The 20685-nt window shown below is 44.5% G+C and overlaps 2 protein-coding genes across 2 annotated transcripts; both read left to right on the top strand.

Moving 5' to 3' along the window:
- Positions 1–8061: 8061 nt before the first annotated feature.
- On the top strand, positions 8062–9150 carry LOC138928509 (uncharacterized). Its single transcript, XM_070285659.1, has one exon. It carries the CDS (start codon positions 8062–8064, stop codon positions 9148–9150), a length of 1089 nt encoding a protein of 362 aa, XP_070141760.1.
- Positions 9151–19173: 10023 nt separating this feature from the next.
- Positions 19174–20367, top strand: LOC138928511 (uncharacterized). The gene has a single exon (XM_070285665.1). The coding sequence runs from the start codon at positions 19174–19176 to the stop codon at positions 20365–20367; it is 1194 nt and encodes a 397-aa protein (XP_070141766.1).
- The last annotated feature ends 318 nt before the right edge of the window (positions 20368–20685 follow it).

Here is a 20685-nt window from a genome sequence, read left to right on the forward strand (position 1 = left end):
TTCTCCACCACATCTGCCTTCAGGGTGTGAGCAACCTTATCCCCGGGGTGGCGCTTTTTGAGGCGCAGGTATACGCTACCCATGCCCCACGCCATCTTACCGTATCTGCGATAAAAGATGTCCTCTGCCTTCTTGTTTATCTGGAGGACTGCACTTTGCCCCCCCTCCTTGGGTGATGGGGCCGCAACGGGCAGAACCTTCCAGTCCGCGGTTGGGATATCCGGGTTCTGACGCTGCACAGTAGCGCCTTTTCTCATTAAGCGTTGCAAAAATCATATCTTTTGAACCAAATAACGTAATCGAATAATTTAAACGGCATTGGACAGGTAATTGTTGAAAAATATATATATGTACTGTATAAAGTACCACGCCCACAAATACGCCTTTTTAAAGGGTATCAAAGTGAAAAAATAATTTTTTTTCAATGAAATCAATTTTTAAACAAAAAATTTTATTTCATTTTTTATGTTTATTTTTATGTATTTGCTCAAATAAAATAATAATTAATAATAAAAAACTGAAAAAAAATTTTTTTTTTTTAATTCGAAATGTAACCGCCACGCGCTACAGTTAGTATATTTCTTGAAATGTATGAAATTGTGTCGGTATTTCGGTATATTTTACCCTGAGCTGTTTTGGTTTTTTGCGTTGCATTTCCGCAGACGCAGCTCGACGCAGCCGATGAAAGTTAATTCTGGTCCAGGAAAGATCCACGTAACTTGTAGACATAGTGTATTCGGTGGCTTTCATCGGCTTCAGAAGTTATAGACCACTTTAGGCAGAAAAAGGTGAAAAAAATGGACACCTGGCAGGTAGCGATTTACCTGTACAAGCCCAAATCAAAATGCCGTTTTTTTTGGGTTCCTTAATAGTTTATGAATGTATCTATCATTTAAAGTAAAAACCATGACCATTGGCTTTATGGTTTTTGTGTAATATTACCTGAAAGTCGACCATTTTACCAATTTTTTAGGTATGATGCAAAAAACGAAAGAAAGTTCAACTTTGAATGCTCATATCTTCTACAAAAAAGATCTTAAAATAGATTTTATTGCAGATTCTGAATCCTTGGGAAATTTTCTGTCGAATAAGTATGGTTAAAATCGTTTTTGCGAACATGACTTTTAAGATTTTTGCAACGCTAATGGTTCGAGAGACGCTACTGTGCGCTGCAGCAGCTTCAGCGCCCGGTCCGCTTGGATTGCGATGGGGAAGAGTACCTTCGCTTTTGGAGTGGATTGAATTAGCTCCCGGTCCTCCACCTCTAGCTTGGCACCCTCCCACAGCGCCTCCAACTGGCAGACCGCTTGCGTCAGCCACTTTCTCGTCGGGTCATCCATGCACTTTAGGATTTTGACCCCATTTCGCCACTCAGCGCCATCGAAGGTGGGCATGGGAGCTTCGGAATCATCCTCCATCCGTGCGTACAATGACTCAACGAGCCGCGCATGCACCATCTTCCACTGCGCCTCGGTCATTTTGCCGGCTTCATCGCTTCTGTCAATGAGGGCCACGATCAGGTGTCGTTTGGTCGCCTCACTGACTTTTGCGGTGTTTTTGGGCTTTTTCGCCATTTGAGGAGGGCCTGCCTCCTTAGGCCCGCGTTGCCGCTTGCTCCCCGGTGCGTCCATAGAGGCGCTTTCGGTTGAGCGTTGCCTTTTGTTGGCAAGCGTCTCCTCCACCTTATTGGCGAATCCGCGAGTCGAACTCATATGGGGGAGTTTGGCGAAGTGAAGCCTCCCCTCAGCGATTTTCTCCTCAGCCCAGGTAAGCTTTGCCTTCTCCTCTGAAGCCGATCCTGGATGCGGAGGGCAGCCTTGTACAGCGCCTTGGCCTTCATTCCCTCGCTTGACCGTTTTGGCCCGTCCCTGCGCTGGGAGCTGGTGCCTGGTTTCGGTGAGAAGCTGCACGCTCTCAAGGTCCGAGTCTGTATCGACTATGGCACGTGAGCGGCTCAACTTTCCCTGCGTAGTTTTTTCGGCAGTAGCGTTGCAACTGACATGACCTGCTCCCGTCACATCAGAGGTGTAACCGCTGGTGACACGCAGAGAGGATTGCTCCCCCCCGTGCCCGCCGGTGGTAGCGGTCACGCCTTCCACCGACGTTTGGGCTGACATCCCAGCCCTGGTTTCTTTCTTTAAACCCTCCAGAATGGTTTCTTTTTCAGGGGTACCACCCACTTGCGTTTTATGCCTTCCGCCTGGCACCTCCACCCATGGCTAACGGCTCACTTTCTTAGGCTTTTTAGGGCAGAAGGAGTTGAGCCGTGACCTTTGCTAGACACTGTATTATCGCGGACGGGGCAAGCAGCGATGCATTAGCCGGCACCCTCGGGGAGGGTTCAGATGGAGGATTTTTGCCAGGCCGATTAGAGTGAAGGGCGAAAACAAAATGGCTGCGCTGTGGGGAATTTATGTTAGCTTTTCCCTACCTCTTGCTTTTGAAACTCTCGCGACCTGACTTGGCTACCTAGAGGGCTCTCGCTCTCTCTCTTTTACTCTGCTCTGTTTCGGTTTATTCGCCTGTGTGCGTTTCCTCACGTGTTTTTGCTGGCCACGTGATCTCGTAACTAATAACCTCTGGTTTCTAGGTTATGTTCTCCGCTTTGCTTAGAAATATGTGTCTGTGAGTCTACGTGTGCTAGAAATTTTCGCGAGTGTGGGTATACTTTTTTTTCTAAAGTTCTCCCGAAGATGCCATGTGCTTCGCTTAAATTCTAAGTTTTTCGACTTTGAGGTTATGTAATATGCTCTGGATATATTTTATCAAAATATATATCCATATTTCCCTAGTTTTCGGCCTTAGAAATTTCGGTGTCCCTCGACATCCGACTCTCCTTACGTTCCGACTTAAAAATTGTTCTCTAAGTGGCGGAACCGAAAATTTTTCGAACTTTACGTATCCGGATAGGCCATATTTTCGTCGTCTAAAATTCGTAAACCTCATGTCCCTGCTCGGGCGCCATTCTGTAAGGAAGTTCGACGGCTGGGGTAGGCCTCAGTCACGTCCAGGGTCTCTTTAACAGAAAAATTTATAAAGAAATGGGACAACAGGCGTTTTGACGCGCGGTGAGCTGACGTGAGGTGTTGGTTGTCAGCCACCGGGATACGCAGCCAGAAAATGGCTGATTCGGTCTTTGCCGTAGAGCAAAAGAATCGGCGGAGACGCGCCTTGGGTCGGGCTTATAGCAGGCGCTATAAGGAGACCGAAAGAGACGGAATCGATTATGGGGACCACCGCTTCCTAGGGCAGAATTTATGGCCTAAAATCTAGGCATTTGTTTAAAAAAAAAAATATTTATTTAATTTGCCGCAATACATTTTTCTGTAGTTAGGGTCCACCCTTTTCGCTGGATTTAAATATTTTGAGGAAAAATATGTATTTATAAATTTCTGCAACGTAGTTCGGAGAAGCTTGGGTCCACCCCTTTTGACTCGGCTTAAATATTTTCCAGGAATATATTTATTTATAAATTGGCAACGTATTTTTTAATCGAAGGAGTCGGGGAAGAGCGAAATATTTCATTTATAAATTTCTCAACGTAGTTCGGAGAAAGTTGGGTCCACCCTGTTTCTCGCGGTGACTCGCTTGGCGAAAGTTGGTGTAGGTCAAGAGAATAAACATGGCGACAGCAAGTGGAATTTTAGTTTCAAACGAAATATATATATAAATTTTATTATTTAACTCAGATTTCAGCGAAGGGGTTTTAACTTCTATTTATTTACATTTTTCTGCGCTTTGGTTTCATTATTTTCTCATTTTTCATTGCTGGGCTTAATTTATAAAGATCTTTCGCAGGGTTAGAGGTTAAGTTATTTAATTTTCATAGCCTACTCTAGTGACACCGCATCGAGGTCTTTGAGAGATTTTTCATTGCACGTATTCTCGCTGGCCAGAATGCGGTTCACCCTAATCACTCACCCGTCTCAAACTCCCCGCACACACACACGCGCGATGTCTCCAAGTGCTCCGCCGCTGGTCCTGGGCCGGGCACACGCTCTCCGAGACCGCCTAGTTGATCTCCTCCTAGGTTGGCAGCCGGTGGCTGAAATTGGGCGCTCCTGATCGCCGCCGCTGTTGGCCTCGCGCGTCGAAGCTGGCTCTTGCTGGCCGCTGGTTGCAGCGCATCCCTCCTGGTGGTCTCCTTGGTCACTTGGGACTTCCTCGTCGTCACTCGCTGCTCACTGTCAACCGCACTTAGCAATCGCAAAATCTGGCTCGAAGTTTTACATATTTTTCCGCTCGCACTTCTGATTTAGTTCGCCGCCTGAGAGCAGAGCAAAAGAAGTTTCGTCATATGCTACGGCTGTCGTTGCAGCAGAAAATAAAAACAAAACACAGGACAGAAAGAGAGAGAAACGGGGGCACGCGACAGCAGGTAGCATATGACGAAACTCCTTTTGCTCTGCTTTCATCTCGCTCTCAATTTTTTGCTACGGCTACGGCTACGCAGAGCACTGCTATTTATTTTTTGCTATAGCTATAGCCGTAGTTTTTGATCCGAGAAAACTACGAGCAGAGCAGAGCATAGGCTTTGCCTTTCTTCTGCTACGGCTCTGTTACGGCTCTCGTCAAAGTGAGAGCGGTAGCAATAGCATAGCAATATTTTTATGAATTTGGCTGCTATGTAGTAGTAAATGCAAACCCTGCTGTTTGTATGAGTGTTTGTTAGTGTGAGTAGGCTTCGATGCCTGGCAAAATAGCACATAAACTAATTGCCTTATTTGTGTCGCACCCAGCACTTGAACTAGGTGGACTGCAGTTGGAGGAGTAAAGATCTCTTTGAATTGCATATGATTACTGACTTTATTGATTCAAACTTAACGATATTTATAGCTAACAAATGTGATTGCATTTACGAATATTAATGATAAAGAATAATGTAGGTTGCTAGTGCATGCGGAAACAAATATGCTTCTGGTTACAAATGTTGATGTGCAAGAATAATGTAGGTTGTAATGGTATATGCAGAATGAGGCTATTGCTCCATTCTACTTCATCGCGTCAGCAGAATCTACATATGCGCTTGACCTGGTAATCTATACTTTATTTTGGCTGCATATGAGAGTGCTGCGACTGACGAATTACAGATTATCTAATGTTATGATTATGAATTATATATATATTGCAGCGACTGAACATTCTCCCGGCCGTTGAACGGGGGTTCAACCTTCAGTAATGTCGAACGAAAAACTCCGTGAGGTAGGTTCGGGTACTGGCTGTTCACTTGTTGTCCGGGGATTGGGACTGCATTGTGGTGTTCTCCAACTGATTCGTCGATATCGTAGACTCAGGGTCACGATCAGTAGTATTGATATTGATAGTGCCACATAGGCGGCTACTTGATGATGGTGTACAACGCTGACTTGATTTTCGTACTTCGCATCTTTTAGTTTGGCCAGTTGTTGTTGTAGGGCATCTAATTCGCCTAATTCGGCGTCAGTTATCTTGGTTGTCGATTCTCCGACTGGTTTCGGTGTCTCTTCTATGTCTATCTTGGTGATGTTGCCAAAACGAACATATGCTGCTTTTGTCTCGCTGCGACTTGTGCTAAATGTACTAACACTGATTTTTGAGTTGCGCGCCGTGCAACCTGCGGTGAGTGATAGTAAGCCTGTTCCTTCCATTTGTACCGTGGAGGGAACTCCCTTGCATACCGCCTGCAGTTCGATCGGACTGTGGGTTGCAAACATCCATCTGTTTCGTTGATGTGTTGCTGACCATATTAAATCGAACTTCGATTTAGCAGTCTCACATTCCGTCTCAGTCTTGTTATTGAACAACTGAAATTCACATCGATTATCTACGCTAAACGTAGCTTGATGATTGACGCATATGTGTTCATCCATTTTGGTGACCCCAACAGTTCACGTCCTGCCGACAATTCACGTCCTGACGTCCTGCCGACAATTCACGTCCTGACGACAATTCACATCCTAACGATCAAATCCTAAGGACAATTCAGGTCCTGACGATCAAGTCCTAAGGAAAATTCAAGTCCCACGAGTCAAGTTCCCCAACTCTTGGAACAATCCTGGGCATCCTTTGAAAAAATCCTTCCACTAGAACTTAGAGTCTAGTGTGTTCTCCAAGTCAAGTGAACAAGTGCTAATTTTTTAGACCACTGAAACGGTTGCGAATAGGAGCGTATCCAGCTTAAAAAGCGAATAAAACACTCCCAACGGGTCAAGAATATAGCACTTTTCAACATGACTAGCGTGGAGGAGCAAGCAGCCACAGAGGCGTTAGACTTGCAGGAAGAGATCAGTCAAGAGATCTCAAAACTGATCCGCAATTTCAAGAAAGATTCTGCGGAGAGGAAACAAAACCCCACATACTTTCAATCTAAGTTGGCCGCAATCGATGAAGCGTGGAATCGATTTGCGGAAAATGACCGTAATGTTCTGGAGAAATATAGAACCTCGGAATATTTAAGTTTTTACAAAGACTATCGTGACTCATACGACAAGTATCGAAGCGCCATAACTGACGCAATGGCTCAAACTACGAGCCATGCCCAAAGAAACGCATACGCTGCAAGCATACAGCAGCCTGTGGGCAAACTCATGTCGGCATGTCGCCGACAAAGAGCCATATCAGACTCTATCCATCGGGCTCTGAAAGAATTTTCAGAGACTGGAAAAACCATTACAAGTGATTTGATAAAATCACTATGGTCACAAGTTCAAGAGATCCACTTCGCTGTTCATGAAGAACACGAAGACCCGGTCAAGTGAGGATACGACATGCAGTCATTTCTCCGACTGGAAATGGACATCCAAAAGGTGTTAGGGGCAAAAACTAATGCATCGAGCAATGAAGATGTACACTTGCCCAGAGTTAGCATCCCCAAATTCGATGGGGATCTACTCAAATGGACGCAGTTTTTTGATTTATTCAAATGCATGGTCCATGACACCAACATGCCGACAGTACGGAAAATGTGGTATCTAAAAACCACCGTAACTGGAGAGGCAGAGAGATTGATAAGACACATCGAACTAAAAGAAGAAAACTACACAAGCGCATGGGGCATATTGGTTGACGAATACAACAATCCCCGACACGTAGCCGACACGATTCTTAATCGTCTCTTGCAACACCACACATATAGTGACGGTCCGAAATCACTGAAAGAGTTGTAGATAACAACTATCGAGTCCCTGGCATCATTAAGGGGACTGGGAATCGATGTATCCAGCTGGGATACAATATTGATTGCTATCATCAAGCAAAAATTGGATATTACTAATAGAGCCTTGTACGAACAGTCGTTGGATGGTTCTCGACAACTGCAAGGTCTCGACACAATACTTAACTTCCTTGACCAGAGAATTCGCGTACTGGGAACAGGAAAAAGAAGTCAACAAGCAAAAAGTTATCAGAAGGGACCAACATGCACTTCTGCCAGCGCTGGAAAATTACCAAGCTGTCCATTTTGCAAACGGAATCATTGGCTATACAAATGTGATGACTTCCGTAATAAACCAATACCCGAACGACACCAGGCTTTTGTGTTACCACACATTATAGCCGATCAACCGGCTCATCAGCTAGATCCAACAAATCTACGACTCCCTCAAAATATCGCTCTGGCAGACGCAAACTTTGATAAGCCAGGAAAGATTGACATGCTTATCGGAGCTGAGCACTACTATTCGTTACTACTGCCAAACCAGATGATGTTAAAACCCGGCGGCCCAGTCTTACAAAATACTAAACTTGGTTGGATTGTCGCCGGAAAAGTATCTGTAGAAAACAATCAAGCAGCAATTTGCGCGCCTGTAACCACAGAGGACCAAATCGACACGTTTTTGGAACGTTTCTGGACTTTGGAAAACCTAGAAACGGAAGAGAAACCAAAATCACCGATAGAGGCTCATTGCGAAAGACACTTCCTAGGAAATCTCCAAAAAGCTTCCCTTTTCTGAGCAATCATCAGCCCTGGGGGCATCGCAGAAAACTGCAACTAACAGGTTCCTGGCACTAGAGTGCAGAACATCACCTGAAGTCTGGAAAGGTTACGTAGATTTTATGGACGAGCATGAAAGCCTTGGACACATGAAAGAAGTAGCTCCCACAAGGATACCTACGGATCACTACTTTATCCCGCACCACTGTGTGCTAAAGCCCGAAAGCAGCACTACAAAACTACGGGTAGTGTTCGATGCTTCCTGCAAGACCACCAGCAACAAGTCGTTAAATGATATTTTGTATGCTGGACCCACCGTACAGAGCGAACTGTTTGCAATTTTGCTACGGTTCCGCACTCACAAGTACGTGTTCACAGCCGATATAGAGAAAATGTATCGCCAGGTATGGATACATCCTGATCATCAATTTCATCAATTAATCGTCTGGCGAAAGAATCCATCAGACGAACTCAAGTATTATCGACTTAAAACCGTAACATACGGTACAACATCAGCTCCATTCCTAGCTACAAAATGCTTGGATTACTTGGCTGAGAAAACCGCCAAGAATTTACCGCTTGGAGCATCCGTGCTCAAGCATGACTTTTATGTCGACGACTGTCTCACAGGAGCAAATAGCATCCCAGAAGCAGTTCAGATTCAACAAGAGCTAAACAAAATACTGGTACCAGCCGGATTCAAGCTCCGAAAGTGGTGCTCCAACAATGGCGAAGTTCTCGCACAAATTCCAAAGGAAGACATTGTCAACCACGTCAAATTAGACGAAACCCTTCAACACTACAGTGTGAAAACATTGGGTTTGATCTGGGTACCACATAAGGATCAGCTATGTGGGCGATCCCAAAAAAGTGAAGCGTCAACCATCACCAAACGAGTGGTGAGCTCAGAGGCGTCACAAATTTTCGATCCACTAGGACTATTCGCTCCTGTGGTGGTAAAGGCTAAGATATTCATGCAAAGCCTGTGGCAGCTGAAGATGGGCTGGGACGACGAGCTTTCTCAACTTCTGCAAACTGAGTGGAAAAATTATCGTGCTGATCTACAAGCATTGAACAATCTACAAATTTCACGGCACATCTTTGACGGAAAGGTGCCCATTAACCAGGAAATTCACACGTTTGTCGATGCGTCAGAGCGGGCATATGGAGCAGCAATCTATGTCCGAGCCACATATAAGAACAATCTGTTCGGCTACTGTGCTCAAAGTCAAGAGTAGCGCCGACAGCAAAAGAGACGCTGCCTCGCCTGGAACTATGCGCCGCAGTATTGGGAGCAGAGCTAACCCACAGGGTGAGGAAGGATTTACGCATACCAAACGATAAGGTACCTGGATACTTATGGTCAGATTCAACTGTGGTGCTGTCCTGGATAAACGCATCAGCATCATCATATCACACGTTTGTGGCAAATCGAATCGCAAAAATCCAAGCTGTTTCAGACCAATCTCAGTGGCGTCACGTGTCATCAGCTAACAATCCAGCAGATGTACTATCAAGAGGAATTGCCGCCAGCAAGTTAGCAGAACACAATCTATGGCTATATGGACCTCTATTTCTACATGGCTCTCGCGACAAGTGGGCTCAGGTACCAACTACCACCCCCAGCGATCTAGAACGCAGGCTCAATCACATAAGCTTGCCCACATGTCAAAATGAAATTGGCAGTGTACTCTACAAGTGCAACCACAGCAACTCCTTCAATAAGCTACAACGTATTGTAGCATATATGATACGGTTCTGTAACAAGAAAAACAGATCACCCACAACTACATTGTGTGTCGGTGAGTTAACCAATGCAAGGACCATCATCCTGCGAACTATCCAGCAAATTGATTTTAGCGCTTAATACAAACAACTCCGAATCCCTATGTCCTATAATCGGAACCGACGGACTGATCAGAGTCGGAGGTAGATTAGAAGAATCTAGCCTTCCATATAGCGCGAAGCATCAAATTTTGCTTCCATACAACGATCCACTTGTGAAAATGCTACTGCGAGAGATGCATGAAGAGAACATGCATTGCGGGGCTCAAGCTCTAAGAGCCATTGCCAGACAACAATATTGGATTCTCAATGATAAAACAATGGCAAGAAGCATAATTCACAGCTGTGTCAGATGTACAAAGGCACGGCCCAAGTTGATGCAACAAATCATGGGCAACCTACCAGCTGACCGAGTAACACAAGCTCGGCCATTCTTTAACTCTGGTGTTGACTACTGTGGACCGATTTGGATTCATCACAAACTACGTGGAAAAAGACCTGATTAGGCTTACATTGCAGTCTTCTGCTGTTGTGCAACAAAGGCAGTTCATCTGGAGTTAGTAAGTGATTTGACAACAGATGCATTTTTAGCTGCACTTCGACGATTTTTGGGTCGACGCGGAAAATGTCAGACTATTCACTGTGACAACGCAACAAACTTTGTCGGTGCCAACAATCAATTGAAGGCCTTAGAGGAAGCTATATTCACCGACAAGGCTCAAGAACAGATTATAAACCATTGCAATAAAAAGCAAGTGGAGTTTAAGTTCATACCGCCCCGAGCACCATCGTTTGGCGGGCTTTGGGAAGCTGCGGTGAAATCCGCGAAGCGGCTGCTAGTATCAGTCACAGCCACAGCTTCATTAACATTTGAGGAGCTTAACACCGTAATCGTGGAAGTCGAAGCAATCCTCAATTCCCGACCGCTGACACCGCTGTCATCTGATCCAACAGATACATCAGCTCTGACTCCTGGCCATTTTTTGATTGGTGAACCGTTGACCGCCGCTCCCGATGCAAATCTAGCCTCACCAGGGAAAACGTTGGTGAAAAGATGGGAATTAGTGTCCAGATTAAAGCAAATGTTCTGGGACCAATGGTCTATGGAGTATCTACAAGAGCTTCAGATGCGCAACAAGTGGAAAACCGCATTACAAAACGTGAAGGAGGGACTACTTGTGCTAGTCAAGGAAGACAACGTGCCTGTGATGAGTTGGCCAATGGGACGAATAGTGAAGACTTATCCCGGTAAGGACAACCATGTCCGAGTAGTAGATGTAAAGACTGCACCTGGGATCTTCAAACGGTCAGTAACTCGTCTCGCGCCACTGTTGAAAGAAGAAACCGCCGTCAAACGTCCGCACAGTTCCGTCGAAGATACAACGTCAAAGGATGAAATGCCAACTCAGAGGAAGGAAGGTGTCACCTTCAATCCTTCCAACCTTGCTGGCAATGTTACTCATGCTGCCACTAGCGATGGGACAACAAACAAGGGTCACGCATTTCACAAATCAGCCCGGACTATTCTATGAAAGAATCGGGACCTCTAGAATGGCAATTTCAGAATGGACCATCATCGTATATTACGACTTGCAACCATATTGGAGTGACATGAGAATATTGGCTGCCGGGATAACTGAACTCAAACACAAGTGTTCAGAATTACAAAACGTCAATGCATGTAACTCTATATATGCGCACTTCCAACACGTACATGCCGAGTTACAAGCCGGAAATGAGCTTATTAATCACTCACGGCAGCGAAGATCACCGCTAGATATAGTCGGTAATGTGGCGAACTCATTATTTGGCGTGCTGGATTCCAAATATGCTGAAGATATGTCCAAGGTCATAAACGATGTCAAATCAAACGAGGACGTATTAATGATGCTACTGAAGAACCAAACATCAATCTTGGATTCCACTATATATGTGGTAAGGAAAAGCAATTCAGCTACCAACGACCGCATATGAAACATAGAACGACAAATAGATGCTCTCACCAGAGAACGAGGAAAATATCAAGGCAACTATCTGCAACAAGCATTCATGATCCTGACAGCCAACTCACTCTACTGGCAAATGGAATGCAGCGAATGCAAAATGAGATAACCAACGTTCTTACCGACATTCGCCACCGAACAATTAGGCCCATGCTAGTTTCTCCCCAACAATTAAGGGATCAACTTGATCAGATTAGGGAGCACATCCCACCGGATCAACAGCTGCCAGTCTCTTCAAATGACGTAATACAACTCTATCGAATCATGCATGCCGAGGGAACAACAACCACTGACCATGTTATCTTCAAAATAACGCTGCCATTAGTATCCACAGCGCAGCAAGAAGTTTTCAGCGTCTTCCCCATCCCTGCATGGAAGGCAGGAAGCTGGCATGAATTCAAGCTCAAAACAAGGATCATAACTGTCAATGCCCATAGAGATCAATTCATGGGACTAACTACTGACGAGTTTGATCAATGTCTACAATTGCCAAAGGATGAACACATATGGGTCAATCATCAAGCTACATTTAGCGTAGATAATCGATGTGAATTTCAGTTGTTCAATAACAAGACTGAGACGGAATGTGAGACTGCTAAATCGAAGTTCGATTTAATATGGTCAGCAACACATCAACGAAACAGATGGATGTTTGCAACCCACAGTCCGATCGAACTGCAGGCGGTATGCAAGGGAGTTCCCTCCACGGTACAAATGGAAGGAACAGGCTTACTATCACTCACCGCAGGTTGCACGGCGCGCAACTCAAAAATCAGTGTTAGTACATTTAGCACAAGTCGCAGCGAGACAAAAGCAGCATATGTTCGTTTTGGCAACATCACCAAGATAGACATAGAAGAGACACCGAAACCAGTCGGAGAATCGACAACCAAGATAACTGACGCCGAATTAGGCTAATTAGATGCCCTACAACAAAAACTGGCCAAACTAAAAGATGCGAAGTACGAAAATCAAGTCAGCGTTGTACACCATCATCAAGTAGCCGCCTATGTGGCACTATCAATATCAATACTACTGATCGTGATCCTGAGTCTACGATATCGACGAATCAGTTGGAGAACACCACAATGCAGTCCCAATCCCCGGACAACAAGTGAACAGCCAGTACCCGAACCTACCCCACGGAGTTTTTCGTTCGACATTACTGAAGGTTGAACACCCGTTCAACGGCCGGGAGAATGTTCAGTCGCTGCAATATATATATAATTCATAATCATAACATTAGATAATCTGTAATTCGTCAGTCGCAGCACTCTCATATGCAGCCAAAATAAAGTATAGATTACCAGGTCAAGCGCATATGTAGATTCTGCTGACGCGATGAAGTAGAATGGAGCAATAGCCTCATTCTGCATATACCATTACAACCTACATTATTCTTGCACATCAACATTTGTAACCAGAAGCATATTTGTTTCCGCATGCACTAGCAACCTACATTATTCTTTATCATTAATATTCGTAAATGCAAGCACATTTGTTAGCTATAAATATCGTTAAGTTTGAATCAATAAAGTCAGTAATCATCTGCAATTCAAAAAGATTTTTACTCCTCCAACTGCAGTCCACCTAGTTCAAGTGCTGGGTGCGACACAAATAAGGCAATTAGTTTATGTGCTATTTTGCCAGGCATCGAAGCCTACTCACACTAACAAACACTCATACAAACATTTTGGTGACCCCGACGTGATCAAAAAGATTTTTTCGTTTTCGTTTTTCTAGGTTATGTTCTCCGCTTTGCTTAGAAATATGTGTCTGTGAGTCTACGTGTGCTAGAAATTTTCGCAGGTGTGGGTATACTTTTTTTTTCTAAAGTTCTCCCGAAGATGCCATGTGCTTCGCTTAAATTCTAAGTTTTTCGACTTTGAGGTTATGTAATATGCTCTGGATATATTTTATCAAAATATATATCTATATTTCCCTAGTTTTCGGCCTTAGAAATTTCGGTGTCTCTCGACATCCGACTCTCCTTACGTTCCGACTTAAAAATTTTTCTCTAAGTGGCGGAACCGAAAATTTTTCGAACTTTACGTATCCGGATAGGCCATATTTTCGTCGTCTAAAATTCGTAAACCTCATGTCCCTGCTCGGGCGCCATTCTGTAAGGAAGTTCGACGGCTGGGGTAGGCCTCAGTCACGTCCAGGGTCTCTTTAATAGAAAAATTTATAAAGAAATGGGACAACAGGCGTTTTGACGCGCGGTGAGCTGACGTGAGGTGTTGGTTGTCAGCCACCGGGATACGCAGCCAGAAAATGGCTGATTCGGTCTTTGCCGTAGAGCAAAAGAATCGGAGGAGACGCGCCTTGGGTCGGGCTTATAGCAGGCGCTATAAGGAGACCGAAAGAGACGGCAGAATTTATGGCCTAAAATCTAGGCATTTGTTAAAAAAAAAAAATATTTATTTAATTTGCCGCAATACATTTTTCTGTAGTTAGGGTCCACCCTTTTCGCTGGATTTAAATATTTTGAGGAAAAATTTGTATTTATAAATTTCTGCAACGTAGTTCGGAGAAGCTTGGGTCCACCCCTTTTGACTCGGCTTAAATATTTTCCAGGAATATATTTATTTATAAATTGGCAACGTATTTTTAAATCGAAGGAGTCGGGGAAGAGCGAAATATTTCATTTATAAATTTCTCAACGTAGTTCGGAGAAAGTTGGGTCCACCCTTTTTCTCGCGGTGACTCGCTTGGCGAAAGTTGGTGTAGGTCAAGAGAATAAACATGGCGACAGCAAGTGGAATTTTAGTTTCAAACGAAATATATATATAAATTTTATTATTTAACTCAGATTTCAGCGAAGGGGTTTTAACTTCTATTTATTTACATTTTTCTGCGCTTTGGTTTCATTATTTTCTCATTTTTCATTGCTGGGCTTAATTTATAAAGATCTTTCGCAGGGTTAGAGGTTAAGTTATTTAATTTTCATAGCCTACTCTAGTGACACCGCATCGAGGCCTTTGAGAGATTTTTCATTGCACGTATTCTCGCTGGCCAGAATGCGGTTCACCCTAATCACTCACCCGTCTCAAACTCCCCACACACACACACGCGCGATGTCTCCAAGTGCTCCGCCGCTGGTCCTGGGCCGGGCACACGCTCTCCGAGACCGCCTAGTTGATCTCCTCCTAGGTTGGCAGCCGGTGGCTGAAATTGGGCGCTCCTGATCGCCGCCGCTGTTGGCCTCGCGCGTCGAAGCTGGCTCTTGCTGGCCGCTGGCTGCAGCGCATCCCTTCTGGTGGTCTCCTTGGTCACTTGGGACTTCCTCGTCGTCACTCGCTGCTCACTGTCAACCGCACTTAGCAATCGCAAAATCTGGCTCGAAGTTTTACATATTTTTCCGCTCGCACTTCTGATTTAGTTCGCCGCCTGAGAGCAGAGCAAAAGAAGTTTCGTCATATGCTACGGCTGTCGTTGCAGCAGAAAATAAAAACAAAACACAGGACAGAAAGAGAGGGAAACGGGGGCACGCGACAGCAGGTAGCATATGACGAAACTCCTTTTGCTCTGCTTTCATCTCGCTCTCAATTTTTTGCTACGGCTACGGCTACGCAGAGCACTGCTATTTATTTTTTGCTATAGCTATAGCCGTAGTTTTTGATCCGAGAAAACTACGAGCAGAGCAGAGCATAGGCTTTGCCGTTCTTCTGCTACGGCTCTGTTACGGCTCTCGTCAAAGTGAGAGCGGTAGCAATAGCATAGCAATATTTTTATGAATTTGGCTGCTATGTAGTAGTAAATGCAAACCCTGCTGTTTGTATGAGTGTTTGTTAGTGTGAGTAGGCTTCGATGCCTGGCAAAATAGCACATAAACTAATTGCCTTATTTGTGTCGCACCCAGCACTTGAACTAGGTGGACTGCAGTTGGAGGAGTAAAGATCTCTTTGAATTGCATAACTGACTTTATTGATTCAAACTTAACGATATTTATAGCTAACAAATGTGATTGCATTTACGAATATTAATGATAAAGAATAATGTAGGTTGCTAGTGCATGCGGAAACAAATATGCTTCTGGTTACAAATGTTGATGTGCAAGAATAATGTAGGTTGTAATGGTATATGCAGAATGAGGCTATTGCTCCATTCTACTTCATCGCGTCAGCAGAATCTACATATGCGCTTGACCTGGTAATCTATACTTTATTTTGGCTGCATATGAGAGTGCTGCGACTGACGAATTACAGATTATCTAATGTTATGATTATGAATTATATATATATTGCAGCGACTGAACATTCTCCCGGCCGTTGAACGGGTGTTCAACCTTCAGTAATGTCGAACGAAAAACTCCGTGGGGTAGGTTCGGGTACTGGCTGTTCACTTGTTGTCCGGGGATTGGGACTGCATTGTGGTGTTCTCCAATTGATTCGTCGATATTGTAGACTCAGGGTCACGATCAGTAGTAGTGATATTGATAGTGCCACATAGGCGGCTACTTGATGATGGTGTACAACGCTGACTTGATTTTCGTACTTCGCATCTTTTAGTTTGGCCAGTTGTTGTTGTAGGGCATCTAATTCGCCTAATTCGGCGTCAGTTATCTTGGTTGTCGATTCTCCGACTGGTTTCGGTGTCTCTTCTATGTCTATCTTGGTGATGTTGCCAAAACGAACATATGCTGCTTTTGTCTCGCTGCGACTTGTGCTAAATGTACTAACACTGATTTTTGAGATCAGTAGTAGTGATATTGATAGTGCCACATAGGCGGCTACTTGATGATGGTGTACAACGCTGACTTGATTTTCGTACTTCGCATCTTTTAGTTTGGCCAGTTGTTGTTGTAGGGCATCTAATTCGCCTAATTCGGCGTCAGTTATCTTGGTTGTCGATTCTCCGACTGGTTTCGGTGTCTCTTCTATGTCTATCTTGGTGATGTTGCCAAAACGAACATATGCTGCTTTTGTCTCGCTGCGACTTGTGCTAAATGTACTAACACTGATTTTTGAGTTGCGCGCCGTGCAACCTGCGGTGAGTGATAGTAAGCCTGTTCCTTCCATTTGTACCATGGAGGGAACTCCCTTGCATACCGCCTGCAGTTCGATCGGACTGTGGGTTGCAAACATCCATATGTTTCGTTGATGTGTTGCTGACCATATTAAATCGAACTTCGATTTAGCAGTCTCACATTCCGTCTCAGTCTTGTTATTGAACAACTGAAATTCACATCGATTATCTACGCTAAACGTAGCTTGATGATTGACGCATATGTGTTCATCCATTTTGGTGACCCCAACAGTTCACGTCCTGCCGACAATTCACGTCCTGACGTCCTGCCGACAATTCACGTCCTGACGACAATTCACGTCCTGACGACAATTCACATCCTAACGATCAAATCCTAAGGACAATTCAGGTCCTGACGATCAAGTCCTAAGGAAAATTCAAGTCCCACGAGTCAAGTTCCCCAACTCTTGGAACAATCCTGGGCATCCTTTGAAAAAATCCTTCCACTAGAACTTAGAGTCTAGTGTGTTCTCCAAGTCAAGTGAACAAGTGCTAATTTTTTAGACCACTGAAACGGTTGCGAATAGGAGCGTATCCAGCTTAAAAAGCGAATAAAACACTCCCAACGGGTCAAGAATATAGCACTTTTTAACATGACTAGCGTGGAGGAGCAAGCAGCCACAGAGGCGTTAGACTTGCAGGAGGAGATCAGTCAAGAGATCTCAAAACTGATCCGCAATTTCAAGAAAGATTCTGCGGAGAGGAAACAAAACCCCACATACTTTCAATCTAAGTTGGCCGCAATCGATGAAGCGTGGAATCGATTTGCGGAAAATGACCGTAATGTTCTGGAGAAATATAGAACCTCGGAATATTTAAGTTTTTACAAAGACTGTCGTGACTCATACGACAAGTATCGAAGCGCCATAACTGACGCAATGGCTCAAACTACGAGCCATGCCCAAGGAAACGCATACGCTGCAAGCATACAGCAGCCTGTGGGCAAACTCATGTCGGCATGTCGCCGACAAAGAGCCATATCAGACTCTATCCATCGGGCTCTGAAAGAATTTTCAGAGACTGGAAAAACCATTACAAGTGATTTGATAAAATCACTATGGTCACAAGTTCAAGAGATCCACTTCGCTGTTCATGAAGAACACGAAGACCCGGTCAAGTGAGGATACGACATGCAGTCATTTCTCCAACTGGAAATGGACATCCAAAAGGTGTTAGGGGCAAAAACTAATGCATCGAGCAATGAAGATGTACACTTGCCCAGAGTTAGCATCCCCAAATTCGATGGGGATCTACTCAAATGGACGCAGTTTTTTGATTTATTCAAATGCATGGTCCATGACACCAACATGCCGACAGTACGGAAAATGTGGTATCTAAAAACCACCGTAACTGGAGAGGCAGAGAGATTGATAAGACACATCGAACTAAAAGAAGAAAACTACACAAGCGCATGGGGCATATTGGTTGACGAATACAACAATCCCCGACACGTAGCCAACACGATTCTTAATCGTCTCTTGCAACACCACACATATAGTGACGATCCGAAATCACTGAAAGAGTTGTAGATAACAACTATCGAGTCCCTGGCATCATTAAGGGGACTGGGAATCGATGTATCCAGCTGGGATACAATATTGATTGCTATCATCAAGCAAAAATTGGATATTACTAATAGAGCCTTGTACGAACAGTCGTTGGATGGTTCTCGACAACTGCAAGGTCTCGACACAATACTTAACTTCCTTGACCAGAGAATTCGCGTACTGGGAACAGGAAAAAGAAGTCAACAAGCAAAAAGTTATCAGAAGGGACCAACATGCACTTCTGCCAGCGCTGGAAAATTACCAAGCTGTCCATTTTGCAAACGGAATCATTGGCTATACAAATGTGATGACTTCCGTAATAAACCAATACCCGAACGACTCCAGGCTTTTGTGTTACCACACATTATAGCCGATCAACCGGCTCATCAGCTAGATCCAACAAATCTACGACTCCCTCAAAATATCGCTCTGGCAGACGCAAACTTTGATAAGCCAGGAAAGATTGACATGCTTATCGGAGCTGAGCACTACTATTCGTTACTACTGCCAAACCAGATGATGTTAAAACCCGGCGGCCCAGTCTTACAAAATACTAAACTTGGTTGGATTGTCGCCGGAAAAGTATCTGTAGAAAACAATCAAGCAGCAATTTGCGCGCCTGTAACCACAGAGGACCAAATCGACACGTTTTTGGAACGTTTCTGGTCTTTGGAAAACCTAGAAACGGAAGAGAAACCAAAATCACCGATAGAGGCTCATTACGAAAGACACTTCCTAGGAAATCTCCAAAAAGCTTCCCTTTTCTGAGCAATCATCAGCCCTGGGGGCATCGCAGAAAACTGCAACTAACAGGTTCCTGGCACTAGAGTGCAGAACATCACCTGAAGTCTGGAAAGGTTACGTAGATTTTATGGACAAGTATGAAAGCCTTGGACACATGAAAGAAGTAGCTCCCACAAGGATACCTACGGATCACTACTTTATCCCGCACCACTGTGTGCTAAAGCCCGAAAGCAGCACTACAAAACTACGGGTAGTGTTCGATGTTTCCTGCAAGACCACCAGCAATAAGTCGTTTAATGATATTTTGTATGCTGGACCCACCGTACAGAGCGAACTGTTTGCAATTTTGCTACGGTTCCGCACTCACAAGTACGTGTTCACAGCCGATATAGAGAAAATGTATCGCCAGGTATGGATACATCCTGATCATCAATTTCATCAATTAATCGTCTGGCAAAAGAATCCATCAGACGAACTCAAGTATTATCGACTTAAAACCGTAACATACGGTACAACATCAGCTCCATTCCTAGCTACAAAATGCTTGGATTACTTGGCTGAGAAAACCGTCAAGAATTTACCGCTTGGAGCATCCGTGCTCAAGCATGACTTTTATGTCGACGACTGTCTCACAGGAGCAAATAGCATCCCAGAAGCAGTTCAGATTCAACAAGAGCTAAACAAAATACTGGTACCAGCCGGATTCAAGCTCCGAAAGTGGTGCTCCAACAATGGCGAAGTTCTCGCACAAATTCCAAAGGAAGACATTGTCAACCACGTCAAATTAGACGAAACCCTTCAACACTACAGTGTGAAAACATTGGGTTTGATCTGGGTACCACATAAGGATCAGCTATGTGGGCGATCCCAAAAAAGTGAAGCGTCAACCATCACCAAACGAGTGGTGAGCTCAGAGGCGTCACAAATTTTCGATCCACTAGGACTATTCGCTCCTGTGGTGGTAAAGGCTAAGATATTCATGCAAAGCCTGTGGCAGCTGAAGATGGGCTGGGACGACGAGCTTCCTCAACTTCTGCAAACTGAGTGGAAAAATTATCGTGCTGATCTACAAGCATTGAACAATCTACAAATTTCACGGCACATCTTTGACGGAAAGGTGCCCATTAACCAGGAAATTCACACGTTTGTCGATGCGTCAGAGCGGGCATATGGAGCAGCAATCTATGTCGAGCCACATATAAGAACAATCTGTTCGGCTACTGTGCTCAAAGTCAAGAGTAGCGCCGACAGCAAAAGAGACGCTGCCTCGCCTGGAACTATGCGCCGCAGTATTGGGAGCAGAGCTAACCCACAGGGTGAGGAAGGATTTACGCATACCAAACGATAAGGTACCTGGATACTTATGGTCAGATTCGACTGTGGTGCTGTCCTGGATAAAGGCATCAGCATCATCATATCACACGTTTGTGGCAAATCGAATCGCAAAAATCCAAGCTGTTTCAGACCAATCTCAGTGGCGTCACGTGTCATCAGCTAACAATCCAGCAGATGTACTATCAAGAGGAATTGCCGCCAGCAAGTTAGCAGAACACAATCTATGGCTATACGGACCTCTATTTCTACATGGCTCTCGCGACAAGTGGGCTCAGGTACCAACTACCACCCCCAGCGATCTAGAACGCAGGCTCAATCACATAAGCTTGCC

This window comes from Drosophila kikkawai, chromosome 2L (assembly GCF_030179895.1).
Source record: "Drosophila kikkawai strain 14028-0561.14 chromosome 2L, DkikHiC1v2, whole genome shotgun sequence".
Lineage (NCBI taxonomy): Eukaryota > Metazoa > Arthropoda > Insecta > Diptera > Drosophilidae > Drosophila > Drosophila kikkawai.

Coding starts and splice junctions, on each gene's coding strand:
- LOC138928509 (XM_070285659.1), top strand. CDS start 8,062: ATGAAAGAAGTAGCTCCCACAAGGATACCTACGGATCACTACTTTATC.
- LOC138928511 (XM_070285665.1), top strand. CDS start 19,174: ATGAAAGAAGTAGCTCCCACAAGGATACCTACGGATCACTACTTTATC.